This window comes from Haliotis rubra, unplaced genomic scaffold, assembly GCF_003918875.1.
Source record: "Haliotis rubra isolate DU_JTF1 unplaced genomic scaffold, ASM391887v1 Scf659, whole genome shotgun sequence".
In the NCBI taxonomy this organism is placed as follows: Eukaryota; Metazoa; Mollusca; class Gastropoda; order Lepetellida; family Haliotidae; genus Haliotis; species Haliotis rubra.
In genome coordinates, this window is record NW_025767367.1 from 279,726 (window position 1) to 296,305 (window position 16,580).

At 40.9% G+C, this 16,580-nt stretch overlaps 2 protein-coding genes across 2 annotated transcripts; one reads left to right on the plus strand and one right to left on the minus strand.

The window, feature by feature from the left end:
• Positions 1-4,810: 4,810 nt before the first annotated feature.
• LOC124257341 lies at positions 4,811-7,640 on the minus strand. Its single transcript, XM_046691379.1, has 3 exons — positions 7,536-7,640; positions 5,436-5,480; positions 4,811-5,166 (listed from the first exon to the last, which is right to left on the minus strand). Exons 1-3 carry the CDS (start codon positions 7,545-7,547, stop codon positions 4,882-4,884), a joined length of 342 nt encoding a protein of 113 aa, XP_046547335.1. The 5' UTR covers positions 7,548-7,640; the 3' UTR covers positions 4,811-4,881.
• Positions 7,641-7,694: 54 nt separating this feature from the next.
• LOC124257340 lies at positions 7,695-13,502 on the plus strand. The gene is made up of 4 exons (XM_046691376.1): positions 7,695-7,781; positions 9,869-9,895; positions 11,421-11,447; positions 12,750-13,502. Exons 1-4 carry the CDS (start codon positions 7,773-7,775, stop codon positions 13,131-13,133), a joined length of 447 nt encoding a protein of 148 aa, XP_046547332.1. The 5' UTR covers positions 7,695-7,772; the 3' UTR covers positions 13,134-13,502.
• Positions 13,503-16,580: the final 3,078 nt, after the last annotated feature.

Sequence of the window (16,580 nt, forward strand, 5' to 3'; positions counted from 1 at the left end):
GGTTGCATACAAAGAGCTGTTTTAGACTTCCTCGTTAATACGGGTCAGTACGACGTAATTTAACTGAACAAAAATATAACAGTTTGTTAAGTGTTGGGCACATATAAGCCTTTTAAGGCCCAAGGTCGCCCTAAAACCTTATCTACCTACTACCTACCTACCTACCTACCTACGCCCTACCTACCTACCTACCCCCGACCTACCTACCTACCTACCTACCTATCTTTGACGCGAATAGAAAGACCCTGGTGACTATGTTTTGTGTTATGAGAATCTGTATAATATATATTTATATGTGATTCTAAAATATATTTATATTCCCTAAATACCTATTCACCCTGACTCAGAAGCTATGCTGACCACTGACCACTGCCCATTGTCTATAATTATGCTGGGGTAATAAAACAACGATGAGGTTATATAATTGTAGCTGGGGCTTTTGCCTTTTTCAAGCAAGGTAAAGTGATCAGTGCCCAGGTCGGAAGTGAAATGAAAGGTAAGCTTAAACTGACTTTCTGAATATGCCATGTCGGTTAAAAATTGGTTGGGATACGGCCGGAAGTCTTACCGGAAGTCTTACAGTGAATTTCATTTGATGGATTTACGTGCTTATATTCTGAGGAATGAATTGGAACAGGAACAATTGTATAACCAAAGTAAGAACTTTTAACCATATACAATGATACTTGTTTTGCACATGTGTACCTTTGGATAGACTGCCAATATTAAAACTATTTTAGTTTGTTTGATCTCTCCACTCGTCACATTTGTAATTGACAGAAAAAGGATTTGTCATGTCTTTTTATGGCATTTAGAATCCGGGATTTGGGTGATGTCAAGAACTTTAATTTGATGGGATCTCGTTCAAACCTGTCTTGAGTTAGAGGAAGGTAGATATCACCACTGTTTTTCTCACCATGCTAACACCTCGTATTGAACTCTCAGGAATGAGGGGATTCTTAGAGTTGATGAACTGACAGGAGGCGATTGGTTTCCTCGTTACTAATATCCGGTTCCGGTCCACCCAAGGCTATGATGACCAGGGGATGCCCATCTTAGTTGCTGTTGCTACAAGTCCTGCAGACGTTAATCATCTCCCGAGAACTTGTTCTAAAAATGACTTGTATGACAAGTAGGTGATCGTACCACATATTTACGTTGTCGAAACAAACATGCATATTCGCCGGAGCAGGAGCAGGGGTAGGAGCAGGAGCAGGAGTAGGAGTAGGAGCAGGAAAAGGAGTAGTAGCAGGAGTAGTAGCAGGAGTAGTAGCAGGAGCAGGAGTAGGAGTAGGAGTAGGAGTAGGAGCAGGGGAAGGAGTAGGAGTAGTAGCAGGAGTAGGAGCAGGAGTAGGAGCAGGAGCAGGAGAAGGAGCAGGATCAGGATCAGGATCAGGTGTAGGATCAGGATCAGGATCAGGAGCAGGAGCAGGTGCAGGTGCAGGAGCAGGAGCAGGAGCAGGAGCAGGAGCAGGAGCAGGAGCAGGTGCAGGATCAGGTGTAGGAGCAGGAGCAGGAACAGGAGCAGGTGTAGGAGCAGGAGCAGGAGCAGGAGCAGGAGCAGGAGCAGGAGTAGGAGCAGGAGCAGGAGCAGGAGCAGGAGCAGGAGCAGGTGTAGGAGCAGGAGCAGGAGCAGGAGCAGGAGCAGGAGCAGGAGTAGGAGCAGGAGAAGGAGCAGGAGTAGTAGCAGGAGTAGTAGCAGGAGTAGGAGCAGGAGTAGGAGTAGGAGCAGGAGGGAATTCCACAAAGATGCAGCCACAAACGGGTCAGTGCAAAGATGCTAGCACTCCGCTCACGTGTCAACCTGAATACTTCATCTCATAATTCTAGATACACAACCCGATTTGCAGGTCAACAGTGATTATCCTGTGACGTCATTACGTTAAGGCATTCAGCTCAGAGTGAGTGAGTGAGTTTTTGTCGCAGGACACATCCCCAGGTCATCTCGAAAGGCTGGGAATGATACAGTGGGATATCGGTATGGTGACGGCAGTAACGAAATGTCTTTATATTACATTGTTTTATCTCTGAGCAATTTCGCCTGGGCTTTACTTTGTGCTTTGATCAATATACAGGTGAGTTGTGTCCATGTTTTACAATACCATCTGTTGATACACCTACATACATCAACCATGATATACAATCTGTTGATACACCTACATACATCAACCATGATATACCATCTGTTGATACACCTACATACATCAACCATGATATACCATCTGTTGATACACCTACATACATCAACCATGATATACCATCTGTTGATACACCTACATACATCAACCATGATATACAATCTGTTGATACGCCTACATACATCAACCATGATATACAATCTGTTGATACACCTACATACATCAACCATGATATACAATCTGTTGATACACCTACATACATCAACCATGATATACAATCCATCACACAAAACATTACACAAACTGCTTATGTTGGTTTTGTATCAATGGGACGTCAGTATGCAAAGATGCAATATATCCCTTACAGTATGGACACATGTTCCACCAGACGTGAATGGCTAAATAGCAGTGAAAATTGTATGAATGGATCCCTGAAAAATGACTCCAAGTTTTCCTGAGAAGAAAACCCATGTCCTGCCAGATCGGTCGCATTTGTTTAGCTTCAACTGATGCTACGCCTTTCGCTATCCGTACAGTGTTATCTCTTCAACAGAACGCCCGGTGTCTTTCCAGAGATGTCTCACCTTCCATGTCATCACTACACTGCTGCTATGTCTTCAACGGAACACCCGGTGTCGCTTCAGGGCGCCAGGCTGATGAAGACCAACCTAGTGATATTTGCATGTGCGATTCAACAACCGCTTTCACTGACTGACTGACTGAGTTTGGTTTTACGCCGCTTTAAGCAATATTCCAGCAACATCACGGCAACATAGTGGTTAAAGCGTCCGCTCGGGTCCGGGTTCGATTCCCCACATGGGTACATTGTGTGAAACCTATTTATGGTATCCTCCGCCCTTGAATTATTGCTGGAATACTGCTAGAAGCGGCATAAAACCATATTCACTCACTCAAATATCACCTCAACAGTATCCAATCTGTATTGAGGCTCAATTCCCGTTATGTATAGAGATCCATTTGCAATATCATGGATGATTACACAATGCCATTTAGAAAGTGGTGTAATGCAACATGTGTTATATTTGGGATTACACTTTCTTAGTAAAGTACAAATTCTAGTACTTTTCTAGTACTTCTTTGGCGATTGGGTGCCTGACTGCTGAGGGTGTGAGTTCGAATCCCGCATGGGACTCAACTAAAAAAGTACTAGAATTTGTACTTTACTAAGAAAGTGTAATCCCAAATATAACACATGTTGCAATATCATGGATGTAAATCTATTATTTCTAAACAAATGTATGTTTTCAGTATAGCTGTGTATGTGTGAAGTAGCCTGTGTCCATTGTGTTCCACAGTGAGAGTGAACAGAGGTCTCCACTTCCGGCCCAGTTGTCAAAGAACATAAAAGTAAACAATGAAACAGTCCGAGGTTCACAATGTAGTCTCAGCCATTGTTATTTGCTAATAACAGGGGTTCAATTTTTTTTAAAAAGCCACTTGCCACAGGGCAAGTGACTTTAAGAAAGTAACTTGTCCTGACTAATTTTCCACTTGTCCTGATTTTATAAAAATAACTATACTGTATATATGATGCTGTAATTATGAAAGAAGAAATCAACATGGTATTTGATGTTAATGTTTACTGGACTATTTATTGAAAAGTGATAAATAGCAAAGAAAGATAACTCTACTTTATTATCATTGCGAAATTTAATAGCTACATTTTGAGCAGATATGAAATTAAATCAAAGATTATTTGCAGTTTGAAAACATAAGCGGAAATTATCTAGTAGCCCACGGACAAGTAAGATACCATTATTTGATTGCCCGAAATGAAAACTGACTTGTCCCGGGCGTCGGGCGATGGGATTTTTGAAACCCTGTTAATAATGGGAATTAAGAGCAATGTCACGTGACTCCATGATTCTTGAAATAAGTTTTGTGTAACAGCAGGAAAATAATCTCGTTCTTGTTGTGGGAGGTGCGTCTGAAAGTTGGCCTCCGATCCCAAATCATCTCACACAATCATGTCGATGTTATTTGCGTAAAAATAATGTCCAATCTGTAGGTTATTTATTGAATCCCTCAATAACAGCACTGGATGGAAGTGTAAATATCAGTAAATATCTAATGGTTACTGCTGTTGCTGTTGTTGCTGCTGCTGTGGTAGATTTCAAATGATTATATGCTACTGCAGTAGCAGCGACGACAGCAAGAATAAGTGACCATCAGACATCTACTGCTGACATATTTCACTGGTTGTTGCTTCACATATGGAAATTTCCTCACTGCTGATCGCCACTAATGTCTATGTTAGTGTGATGCCATCTACATTCACTGCCTTTCCCTCTAATCTTCATACATATATGTGATTCCTATCATAAAGGGGTGAGAAGATGCTCCAAGAGCTGAACCTTTTTTGTAGGAAATATGCGAACTGCAGACCTTCTGGGCAGTCAGTGCCCCACCAGCAACACAGACTTAACTTCGCGACCGAAATACCTTCCAGATGGATACACATATATCCTTGTATCCAGCAAAGAAAATGGTCGTTCACTTCAAGTCAGTTTCGTCTTTCACAGAAGTAACAAATTCTAATCTCTTTACGTCGCTTACATGACATACATCCACTTGTCGGGTAAGGCACTCAAACCACTGTCTTCTCAATAGCTAATAGAGACATGACGCGACTAAACAAATACCATACTTACTGAAACAACAAGACTGTATTTAAAGAAGTGTACACATGAATAATCAGCATTTCGCATTCTTAAAAAACGTCCTATTTTAGTTTAGTCAGAGTAACTTCGTCTTTGGCGTCCAGGAAGACCACAAACCGATGACGACCGCCGCCGGACTGTATGACGTACTCATGACCCTGTAGGCCGTAGAACGACACCCTCGCGTTCTTCCACAAGGCAGAATGGTGATGTTCCAGACTTGAGATGCAGACTTGTATCTGTCGCCGGAGATACGTCCCCTCTTCATCCGTCTCAGTACCCTCGTGGCCAACAGTCTTGATGATCAGTTTCCCCAGTGTCCTCTTGTTGACTTCCTCTACTTCAAGCTGGAACAGGAAATACACATCCATAGTTGTTGTTTTCCAGTTCCTGCTGAAGCCGGCAATATACACAGGAGCAGCTCAAGGAGGAGCAGCAGATAGAAACAGAGATGGCTCAGTATACTTCAACGGAAACTTAATTTAACGATGCACGCAAAATAATTACACTTTGCTAAGATTCACACTGCACTTTAACAGCTACTAATATAAATTACATATTCAACCATGCGTTAATCATATCCAGGCTAGAATACGTCTTATGGAGTGGAACGTACCAAAACCGACGGTTTGTGAGCTGCCATCTTGTCGCTGCGTCCAGTCTAGAAAAGAGATGGTTTATTAAGAAGATTGAGTGTGATGTAACTCATTGCTGTATTTGTGTTATATCACTGAGGAAACGTTTACATGTGTCACTGATAATCCTAACCTGGGGTTGGTTGTTTCATTGGCTTGTTTAACCTCACACTCAGCAATATTTGAGCTATATGGCGGCGGTCTGTAAATAATCGCGTGATCAACAGATGAGCATCGATCTGCGCAATTGGGATACGACAACACGTGCCAACCAAGTCAGCGAGCCTGACCACCGATCCTGTTAGTCGCCTCTTATGACAAGCATGGGTTACTGAAGGTCAATTCTAACTCGGACCTTCACGGGTTCATTACCTGAGGAAACACAGGACACTCTGTATTCATCACATCATAGAATGAATCAGAGGAAACATCGGAAAGGATATTTCAGTAAGAATTGCCAATAAACAGTTTGAATTTGAGTACATTAATATATCGATTTCGATTTTTGTATTATAGAATGTCATCACCTGTGACATGTTTTCATGCGTTTGTTAACTTGGCAATAATTAATGCAATCCAGCATACACTTTTGTGTGGCTTTTAGCATGATGCCAGAGAACTGCCTACATTGTCCACCAATCTAGAATCGAACTCGGACCTCTGAGCGAAGGCTTAACCATGAGGCGCCCCCACAACAGACACGTGAAGGAAATAGTGGCTCCAAGCCAAGACACACCTGGTACGTCAGCCATACAGTACTTCACCTGGACATGAACAAGTGTGAGTGAGTGAGTTGGGTTTTACGTGGCTTTTATCAATATTCCAGCAATATCACAACGGGGGACACCAGAAATAGGCTTCACACATTGTGCCCATGTGGGGAATCGAACCCGGGTCTTCGGCGTGACGAGCCAACGCCTTAACCATTAGGCTACCCTACCGCCCCGACATGAACAAGAACTGAGACAAAACAGAAACGACCTACGACTTACGTTGCCTGTATGTAATATTTGGTCAATAGTTTACCAGTTACTGGATCCAGTCTGAAGTTAACATAGCCCTACAATGGAGACAGAGCGACTTCAGTTGTCAAACGTGTTTCTTAGCTGTTTGACAGTTTGACAATAAGCTTTAATTTGACCAAATCCATTGTTTATTTATGCGACGTCATGTTCATGTCCAAATCTAACTGTAGGTTTTGTACTCACAATTTTGTAAATGTTTCAAGTATTTTGTTTCTACTGAATGATGCGAACAATTAATGAACAGTAATTGAAACGCTTATGTCATTCGTTATACATATATAGGGTATATGTTCATATATGAACACCAAGTGTTTATCTTATTGCAAAACAAGCTAATGTTCTTAAACTATCTGCTAAAAATGATTCTTTAGTTGTTCATAAATGGAATCCCACCAACAGAAACTGATTCTCGTTATAAGATTTATAAATACTATGCAGTAATTCCACAATAGTCGTGCGTGTTTCATGTTCCTCGCGATTAACCCCGCTCTTATATCAGTGTTTCAGGACTCTTGACAAATTTATGAACCAATGAGAGGAGCGGCTTATGAAATAGACAAATCCTACGCCAGTGAACAGGAAGTAGAATGATTGGTCCAAGAAGTAGTTCATTAACATTTGTGAATTTCAGGAATCACAGAAGCCTCCAGAGACTCCAACTCGACTAAACTACCGCAGGACAAGTGACAATTTTCCACATTTAGTTAGAATTCGACGAAGAACTACCTCAGGGACTTGTATTGCCTAAGTCTCTGCAACAACAGCGATGTGCGTTGAGGCGTGGATTGTTTTTGTTGCGGTCAACGCTCTGTCGCCCGACCTTGAAACGTAATACCTGCTCCAGAATACGTTTCGTGTAAACAAATATCGATCCACGCTGAATTCCACGAATGTCTCGGGTGTACATTGTCATGCGTGTGCTGATGCGTGAAGAACTTACTCTGTAACGAAGATGTGGCACCACGAAAAACAGTCATAACTACTCGTTGTTGTTTCACTATAGGAGCTTGGTGTGTTTATGACATATGTGGTGAGACAATATAAATGTTCACGTACCGTGTTGCCCATGTTGACTCCGCTAGAACGTAATGAAGGTGGTTTCCCTGTCCAGCCTCTGTGCTGGTATGTCGGATGGGTTTTACCATGCCATCGATACTTCCAATCACGTGACTCCCCAATGGTCTACAGGGATACTGCGTAGTTCTACAGACTGGGTTTTTTAGGAGTGTCCTGGGTAGTATTTTCAACTCAGAACATTTAAGGCGTTTTACATACACGAGATAACACACAAGCATGTTCAGTGTAAGTGCCTTTATAGTATCTATCTGTTTTACCGTCTTGTCCTATAGCTCTTACCTTCCAGCGTGTACGGACCGCCTCCGTGGTGTAGAGGTTAGAGCGTCCGCCCGGAGAGCGGAAGGTCGCGGGTTCCATCCCCGGCCGCGTCATACCAAAACACGTTAAAATATGGTACTTGTTGGTCCCTGCCTGGCGCTCGGCATTAATGGGTACAACAAGGACTGGTCAGTATAATGTGTCTGAGTGGGGTATTCATGCTTCACTGCGGCATGGTATCTCAGTGGGCTAGCACTCTAAAACCAGCTTAACACACGCATGCACGTCGTCATATGAGCGAAATATTCTTAAGCACGACGTTAAACCGAATTTCACCTCACCTCACCTCCCTCACCTCACCTCCCTCACCTCACCTCACCTCACCTCACCTCACCTCACCTCACCTCACCTCACCTCACCTCACCTCACCTCCAGCGTGTACAAACAACTGAGCAGTGTACTCCTATATTTCTGAATCTATTCTGAATACTTGGTAATCAAATGGTAGAAGACATGCCTTGTACAACGTATTTGGAATACGCCGCTCATACGCCAATTTACCAGCTTTACCGGGATAAAATGGGTTTGAAACATTGTGTGGAATCTAACTCCCAGTTGTATATCATACAGCCAGTACTGGTGAGCGTTTGTCTTCACTGAACCCTGGTTGTGTCAGTAACAAGGGGGAAAAGACGTTAGTGACAATTTATATAGGATTTGATTCCACGAATAACGACAACTAAGGGGCTCTGTAAACGTACAGGTGATACTACTTATGATTAACCAATATGTCTTTGATCCTGAAAACGACTGGTGACATACTTTGTATGGAACGCCATGAGCGAGATCTGTTCACATGCATGACACTCCCTGTGCGAGATGTGTTCAAATGCATGGAACTCCCTGAGTGGAGATGTGTTCACATGCATGAAACTCCCTGAGCAAGATGTGTTCAAATGCATGAAACTCCCTGAGTGAAGATGTGTTCACATGCAAAAAACTCCCTAAGGTCAATGTGTGTAAGTGCTTGTGCACAACGCTCCCTGGGCTAAATGAACCACGTGCATCAATCCCCTCTGTCAATGTGTTCAAGTGGTTAATTATGAAACTCCCTGAGGTCAATATGAACAAGTGACTAATTATGAAACTGCCCTGAGGTTTTTACATTGTAAGAGTAGTAATTGAAACCTCTGCATTGACCGAAGTCAGTAACCGCTCTACTACACAGCCACCCGAAGGTATTTAGTTGACTTATTTGTTCCGCAATATTTCTGCCCTAGTCACTTAAGCTGATGACAGATACACGGCGTGACTTCAACCCGACATGTGTAAGGAGACCTCATTGTATTCAGCTATAGCGGAGATTCATTACCAGTAAGAAATGGTATCAAGAGAGAAGAAATCACTGTCTGTCATTTTATCAAATCTCGAATTACAGAAGAAGCATACATTATAACATAATCGCCTCGTGCATATGAACATTTGTTGTGTTCACTGTACAAACAGGCAATCTCCTACAGAGGCGCCATGGAAGCATTTGATAAATAGATGACGATGGGGTGGTTAAAGCGTTTGCTTGTCACGCCGAAGAACCGGGTTCGAATCACCACATGGGTACAATGTGTGAAGCTCATACTGATTGTGTCAGCCTTAATGTATCTTTGTTTAAGTATTTCAACAATTGAAGGACTTTTATCATGCATAAACATTTCAACAGTTGATACGCATATTTAAGGCTTGCCCTGGATATTTTCACATTTAAAACCGAGTCTTAATGACTGTTAAGTTTTTCGGGCCGTATTAACCTCATATCAAGTGTTTAATTGTATTCTGGTGCCCCCACCCCATACCGCTCCCCCCGCGCCGCCGTGATATGGCTGGAATATTGCTAAAAGCGGCGTAAAACCATACTCACTCAGTATTTGATAAACATGAGGGTAACCATGTGAGTAACTCACGTCCATGTCTCCAGATGTCAAACAGTGTTGTCTGAGCGACTACTTCGTCTGACGTGAGACATGCACAAGATTGTAAATGTCATTGTGTCTTTTCAGAGGTCAAGCAAGTCCTTCCCGTTGTATGTAAGTATAAGGATCGTACCACGTGGTTCCAATTTGGACCTGACTGGATTATTGCAATCTTATATATGCACATGCATTTATGAAACAAAACCTATGATTAACGATACAGTTCAGTTGAAAAAACAATACTTCTCCATTATTAAAATATTCATCTATTCTTTGGTATAGTACTAACTGATTCATGCATGTTATTTAATGAAGAATGTACGTATCAAGCTAGACAGTTCTAAAAATACTGTCTGATTCAGGCGTAGCAATGTGTTGAAACGAAATGTGTTGTTTTAAATAACAGAATATATGAATGGATTATATCGTTTTATATCCTGCAAGGGTCAACTTGCTGAAACAAAACTCATTTCCACAATCAGAAGATATGACTGCTAAAATCTATTGTACGGTTCCTCCAATATCATAGTAATGTGTTGATTAATCGGTATCAGATAGTGATGACAACTGTTCGACGTTCGATACCACCCTGTGTCACCCTCATAAACACATACAATGGCAAATCAATCAAGTTAGAAAACACCACGGACACAAGTGGTCAGAACAGGGAACTGCATCAGACACTGATGTGTTAAATCTGGATATGTCCACCATAAATCTAAAAACAACATTTCGAATTTTTACCGAGTATGTTGTATCCCTAATCAAATGTATACATAATGTATGTACAGCCTGACACCATGCAGTGGAACAACTACCATGGCGGCCTGTTAACAGTGTTTAAAACACTTAATGAAAGACTAAGGGAGATCTTGTCATTTAATCAACACTTCCCTACTGGGGCCTAATCTATGTTTCATGTTTAATTAGTCTAGAAGTAATTACGTATGAGGTGCGGACAATGTCCCAGTGTTTATAAACGGTGTCATCGATTGAAGCCTACCACCGGTGGAGCGCAGTATCTTAGCCCATAACACTTCATCCGTTGTTTTGCTGACAAAAACCTGTTTCTAGCTTCGCATTTCCTCAACCTTCGCATTTCCCCAGCCACATCAGTGTATATTCAGGGATGACTCTGGAATAATGTCTTGTCTGGATTGGATGAAATTGTATGCAAAATTAAATCCCATTAAAAAATAATAGGATATCTCGGAATCAATTGTACGTTCGGACTGTGTGATAAACATGTGGTTTGCAACACTATCGAGTGGTTGACGACACCGGGTGTCTACATTGGTGTCTTCTTCAAGCAGATATTTCTTGGGATTGTGGAAACAGTTTCATAGTTTTCAAATCTGACCTGGAAAATTTATGTGTGCACCAAAACAGTAAGAGGCTCATATTATCATTACTGATAACATTACTGATAACATTACTGATAATGTTACTGATAGCATTACTGATAGCATTACTGATAACATTACAGATTTTATTACAATGGGTTATCGAATACACTTTGAAGTGCTTGCTAAGCATGAGAGAGCCCCCACGCTATATATTATACTATATATAGTTATGGAGATCACGTCTAGAAGTCATGATTTCACTTTATAAATACTATAATCTTTTGTGTTTGCAGGACGATGACGATGACATGGTGTCTGCGGTAAGTACACATTTACTATCGTTTACGTCCATATCACTACAGTAAAGCAAGGTGTCACAACATCCACGACACCGTCTCCAGATGGTCCTGATGGTCTATATACAGGTTCCTACATCAGGGGTCAATAAAATCTGTATTAGAACGGTAACTGCTAGTTGTCTTGTGGTCTGTGCTGGTCGCGATTAAGACCCCAACAGAAGATGTTTATTCAAAGGACTTGTATTTTAGTCAGCTACGTCGGGATTACAAAGCATTGTTCTCATAGCAAGTTGATTGTCGGAACTGTTATTTTAGTCCGTAATCCGTAATTGAGAGAATCCGGATTATAAAGCAAGCTTTAATGGCGAATTAAGAATAATTTTGCCGGGACTCAGAGAGTAGTCCGGATTATGGAGAAACCGGTTTACAAAGAGTTTGGATTTGACAGATTCTACTGTACTATTAGCACAAACGAATATAACAGTTGTCTTCTGTTCAAGTGTCGCTTGGCTGATCGAGCCCCAGGATAATGACTACTGATTACAGGGCCCAGATAATTCTGATTGTTGACTTGTAACATCCACCAGTAGACGCGCTGTCAAGGCCTCTGTCCGTGGGATTATGTTCCTTGAACCAGAAGCAAAAGGCTGTGACATTGATCACGTTTGAACATATTGATAATTGTCAAGAGTTACTCTCTTTTGACTACACGGTAGTACCCGTGCCAAGATTCGTTAACGCCTGAATAACTTTTACGAAAGCCATATTAATACGTGCATTGGTACTTGGATCCGAGTCATAATAGAGAGCTATTCTTGCTGAAGGTGCTGCTAAACAGAATGTTCCCTGGTTGTTGCTCCAATGTTAGGATTTCTGTATCGAGCATATGTCCTGACCACCATTTTATAGTGTATCAACGCTAGGACGAGGGTGTAACGACCTCCTGTGTTGTGTTATCAGTGCTCTTTCGGTCAGCTACTGTCTGGCAATGTCTAGTCGTGGTGTAATCATTGGATTGTCTGGTCCAGCCTTTTCACCCCTCCTTTCAATCTAAAAGACTGGCAGGTATTTTCGCAGATGAGACACTGAGTTCATATGTATGTTGAAGGTTTAGGTCCAAACAGATTGTCCAAGCTTAACTCTGTTTGATTGATATTTAGAAGTTGATGAATGACAAGATAGTTTTTATCCATAAAGTATCGTACCTTTCTTACAAGCTTAACTGTATGTCACTATTATATTGTCACGATCCTGTGAGTCTGGTGAAAGACTTGCTTTCGTTTATTATTTAACCCCCAAAGATTAATATGAAATCGTTTTCAGGCTGTGGACTGTGACCCTTACATTGATTGTTCTGACATCTCTAACTTCATCCAAAAGAACCAGCACCGCCTGCTCGGCGTGGACCGGAAAGTGCTACAGTGCTGCTACTCCGTGTTAGGCGGGGAGCCCGAGTGGGTGTGGAGGAACGCCAGTATGGAGGTCTATGGGAGATACCTCACTGTCAAATTCTACTCCGGAAGTCAGTCCAACAAATATGTTGTGTCCATCAACAACGACGAGGTGACGTCACAGTGCGTCAACAGAGGGTTGCGTCTCAAGCTCCGAGACGGCTTCCGGTCAGTGTTCAGCTGGATTGCGGACACGGCTAAGACTGTCCTTGGAGCGGTTGCTGGAGGTGGCATGAGAATGTTGACCTTTCAATGAATACAATTTCTTGTTAAGAGTGTATATATAAACATTAAATTATTGAAAACATACCTTGTCCCACGTTCGGGCATTGAGAACAGATGAGACTGTGATAGATTGAAACATTCCAGGTTCCGGGATCAGGAAAGTAACTTTAGTCCACATTTGTCTTAACTTTTAAGATTTAGACTTAAAACCAAAGCTTGTCTCAAATTGGGGACCGTGAATCTCGATCCCAATATCCACTTGTACGTAAATACAAAAGACAACACCCTCTCCACATTCATAGAAAAATGTCTGCTGGAAAACAGAGTCGTCTGTACAATTCTGATTATATCATGAGTACATATTTTACGTACAACAAGGCGTGTACATATTCTGCTTTGTATCCATAAATACAACATTCATATTAATGAGATAATAATGTTGATTTTTCATTTATGGCTGTTCGCTAAGGACAAGGCCCATATGTATACTTTGACCATCATCATTGACGGCATTGTCCTAACATTTTGTCGACACGAAGCTGAGAAAGATAATTCCCTCAGCGTTAACCCGCAGCTGTAACAAAACAGGTATACAACACATATTAATGACCAACTACAGCAAGGACAATAAGTACACAGACTATCTAACTGGCCCAGTGAAGACAGTGACAAATTCATACCGGCTGAAGCTGTCACACCCGATACAACCCGATACAGTTATTGATAGTCAACACAAGGATACGAACAGCACACCTTACAGAGGCGCACCTAAAATATTAAAAAGCCGGGATAATCAAACTGAAGACTCAGGAAAGCGGTACTAATAATTGAAGAGACAGAATCCTCCCATATTCATAAGGCATCTCTGCTTAAACCAGAGTTCGTTTATGAATCGTTATCAAATGGTAATACCACATGCTGCTGAATCATATTGGTGGTTGACAACAAATCATTTTATAATCTCAAACTGCTTAAAAAACCTAATGGCTAGTTGGTTTGTTGTTTAACGCTGCACTGAGCAATATTCAACCTATATGGCGGCGGTTTGTAAATAATCGAGTCTGGACCAGACAATCCAGTGATCAACAGCATGAGCATCAGTCTACGCAATTGGGAAGCGATGACATGTGTCAACCAAGTCAGCGAGCCTGACCACCCGATCCCATTAGTCGCCTCTCACGACTTCCACATGCACTAGGCTGTTGTGTATGGGCTTTGAAATCAAACATGGTGTTGGTGTTTCTCAGCACCCTTGTTTTTCGCTGTTTTTAACAATGTTTCATTTCACTCAAACGCGACGGATATTGAATCAGTTGCTTCTCTGCATGTTCCAACATGTTGTTTATAGTGCGCATTAAGCACACCAAACATTGGATTTATCTTAGAGTATAAATGACCTCACCACGTTTAGGTTATATGACTATCAAATTTTTGGGTGTTCCCATACTTTTTGTTTGTAGCATATATACAGTTAAACATTACAGATATGCCTAGTAGTTCTATACAATTTCAATAGAAATAGAGAACACTCCTGAGACCATCGACAACAATATTATATCCAAACACATTCAGGGTGGGTTTCGAAAATAGGAACTTCTTATCCTGTACGGCAAAAGGTAGACTCACAATAAGGCGTATGTGTATGCCTCACCTGTGGAAGGCTCCTAACTAGATATTTCCAGCTAGATGCAGAAAGGTATCGACGACTTCAGGTTCCACGACTTCAGGTGTGACTCGGGGAGACTACAGGCCCGTCCTCGAAGAGACATTGTTCTTTTGATGGAACATCGTATGCACTTGAAAAAATGTTAAGAACTTTCATCTTGCTGGTTATTTAGTCTTTCAAGTACACGGAGCATGTCCAGAAAAAACAGCGAAAAACAGGAAAAATATAAAAAATATAGGTACAGAGATAACTGAACATGCTACAATACAGCAAAACATCCGCCCTGTCCTGGTGGGAGTCCACGTGAGTTAACCTATATCAATACTGTGAGTTAACCTTATAGCAGTACTGTGAGGTAACCTTACATCAATACTGTGAGTTACCCGTATATCATTACTGTGAGTTAACCTTATATCAATACTGTGAGTTAACCGTATATCAATACTGTGACTTAACCTTATATCAATACTGGGAGTTACCCGTATATCAATACTATGAGTTAACCTTATATCAAAACTGTGACTTAACCTTGAATCAGTACTGTGAGTTAACCTTGTATCAATACTGTGAGTTAACCTTGTATCAATACTGTGAGTTAACTTTGTATCAATACTGTGAGTTACCCGTATATCAATACTGTGAGTTAACCGTACATCAATACTGCGACTTAACCTTATATCAATACTGTGAGGTGACCTTGTATCAATACTGTTAGGTTAATCGTATATCAATACAGCGAGTTAACCTTGTATCAATACAGAGAGTTAACCTTATATCAATACTGTGAGTTAACCTTACATCAATGCTATGACTTAACCAGAGATCTATACTATAAGTTAACCAGAGATCAATACTATGAGTTATCCAGAGATCAATACTATGAGTTATCCAGAGATCATACTAACCAGAGATCAATACTATGAGTTATCCAGAGATCAATACTAACCAGAGATCAATACTATGAGTTAACCAGAGATCAATACTCTGAGTGAACCAGAGATCAATACTATGAGTTAACCAGAGATCAATGCTATAAGTTAACCAGAGATCAATACTATGAGTTATCCAGAGATCAATACTATGAGTTATCCAGGGATCAATACTATGAGTTAACCAGAGATCAATACTATGAGTTAGCAGAGATCAATACTATGAGTTATCAGAGATCAATACTATGAGTTAACCAGAGATCAATACTATGAGTTAACCAGAGATCAATACTATGAGTTATCCAGAGATCAATACTATGAGTTAACCAGAGATCAATACTATGAGTTAACCAGAGATCAATACTATGAGTTATCCAGAGATCAATACTATGAGTTAACCAGAGATCAATACTATGAGTTATCCAGAGATCAATACTATGAGTTAACCAGAGATCAATACCAGATATGAGTTAACCAGAGATCAATACTCATGAGTGATCCAGAGATCAATACTATGAGTTAACCAGAGATCCAGAGATCAATACTATGAGTTAACCAGAGATCAATACTCATGAGTTAACCAGAGATCAATAATACTATGAGTTATCCAGAGATCAATACTATGAGTTAACCAGAGATCAATACTATGAGTTAACCAGAGATCAATACTATGAGTTAACATGAGTTAACCAGAGATCAATACTATGAGTTAACCAGAGATCAATACTATGAGTTATCCAGAGATCAATACTACGAGTTAACCAGAGATCAATACTATGAGTTATCCAGAGATCAATACTATGAGTTATCCAGAGATCAATACTATGAGTTAACCAGAGATCAATACTATGAGTTAACCAGAGATCAATACTATGAGTTAAGA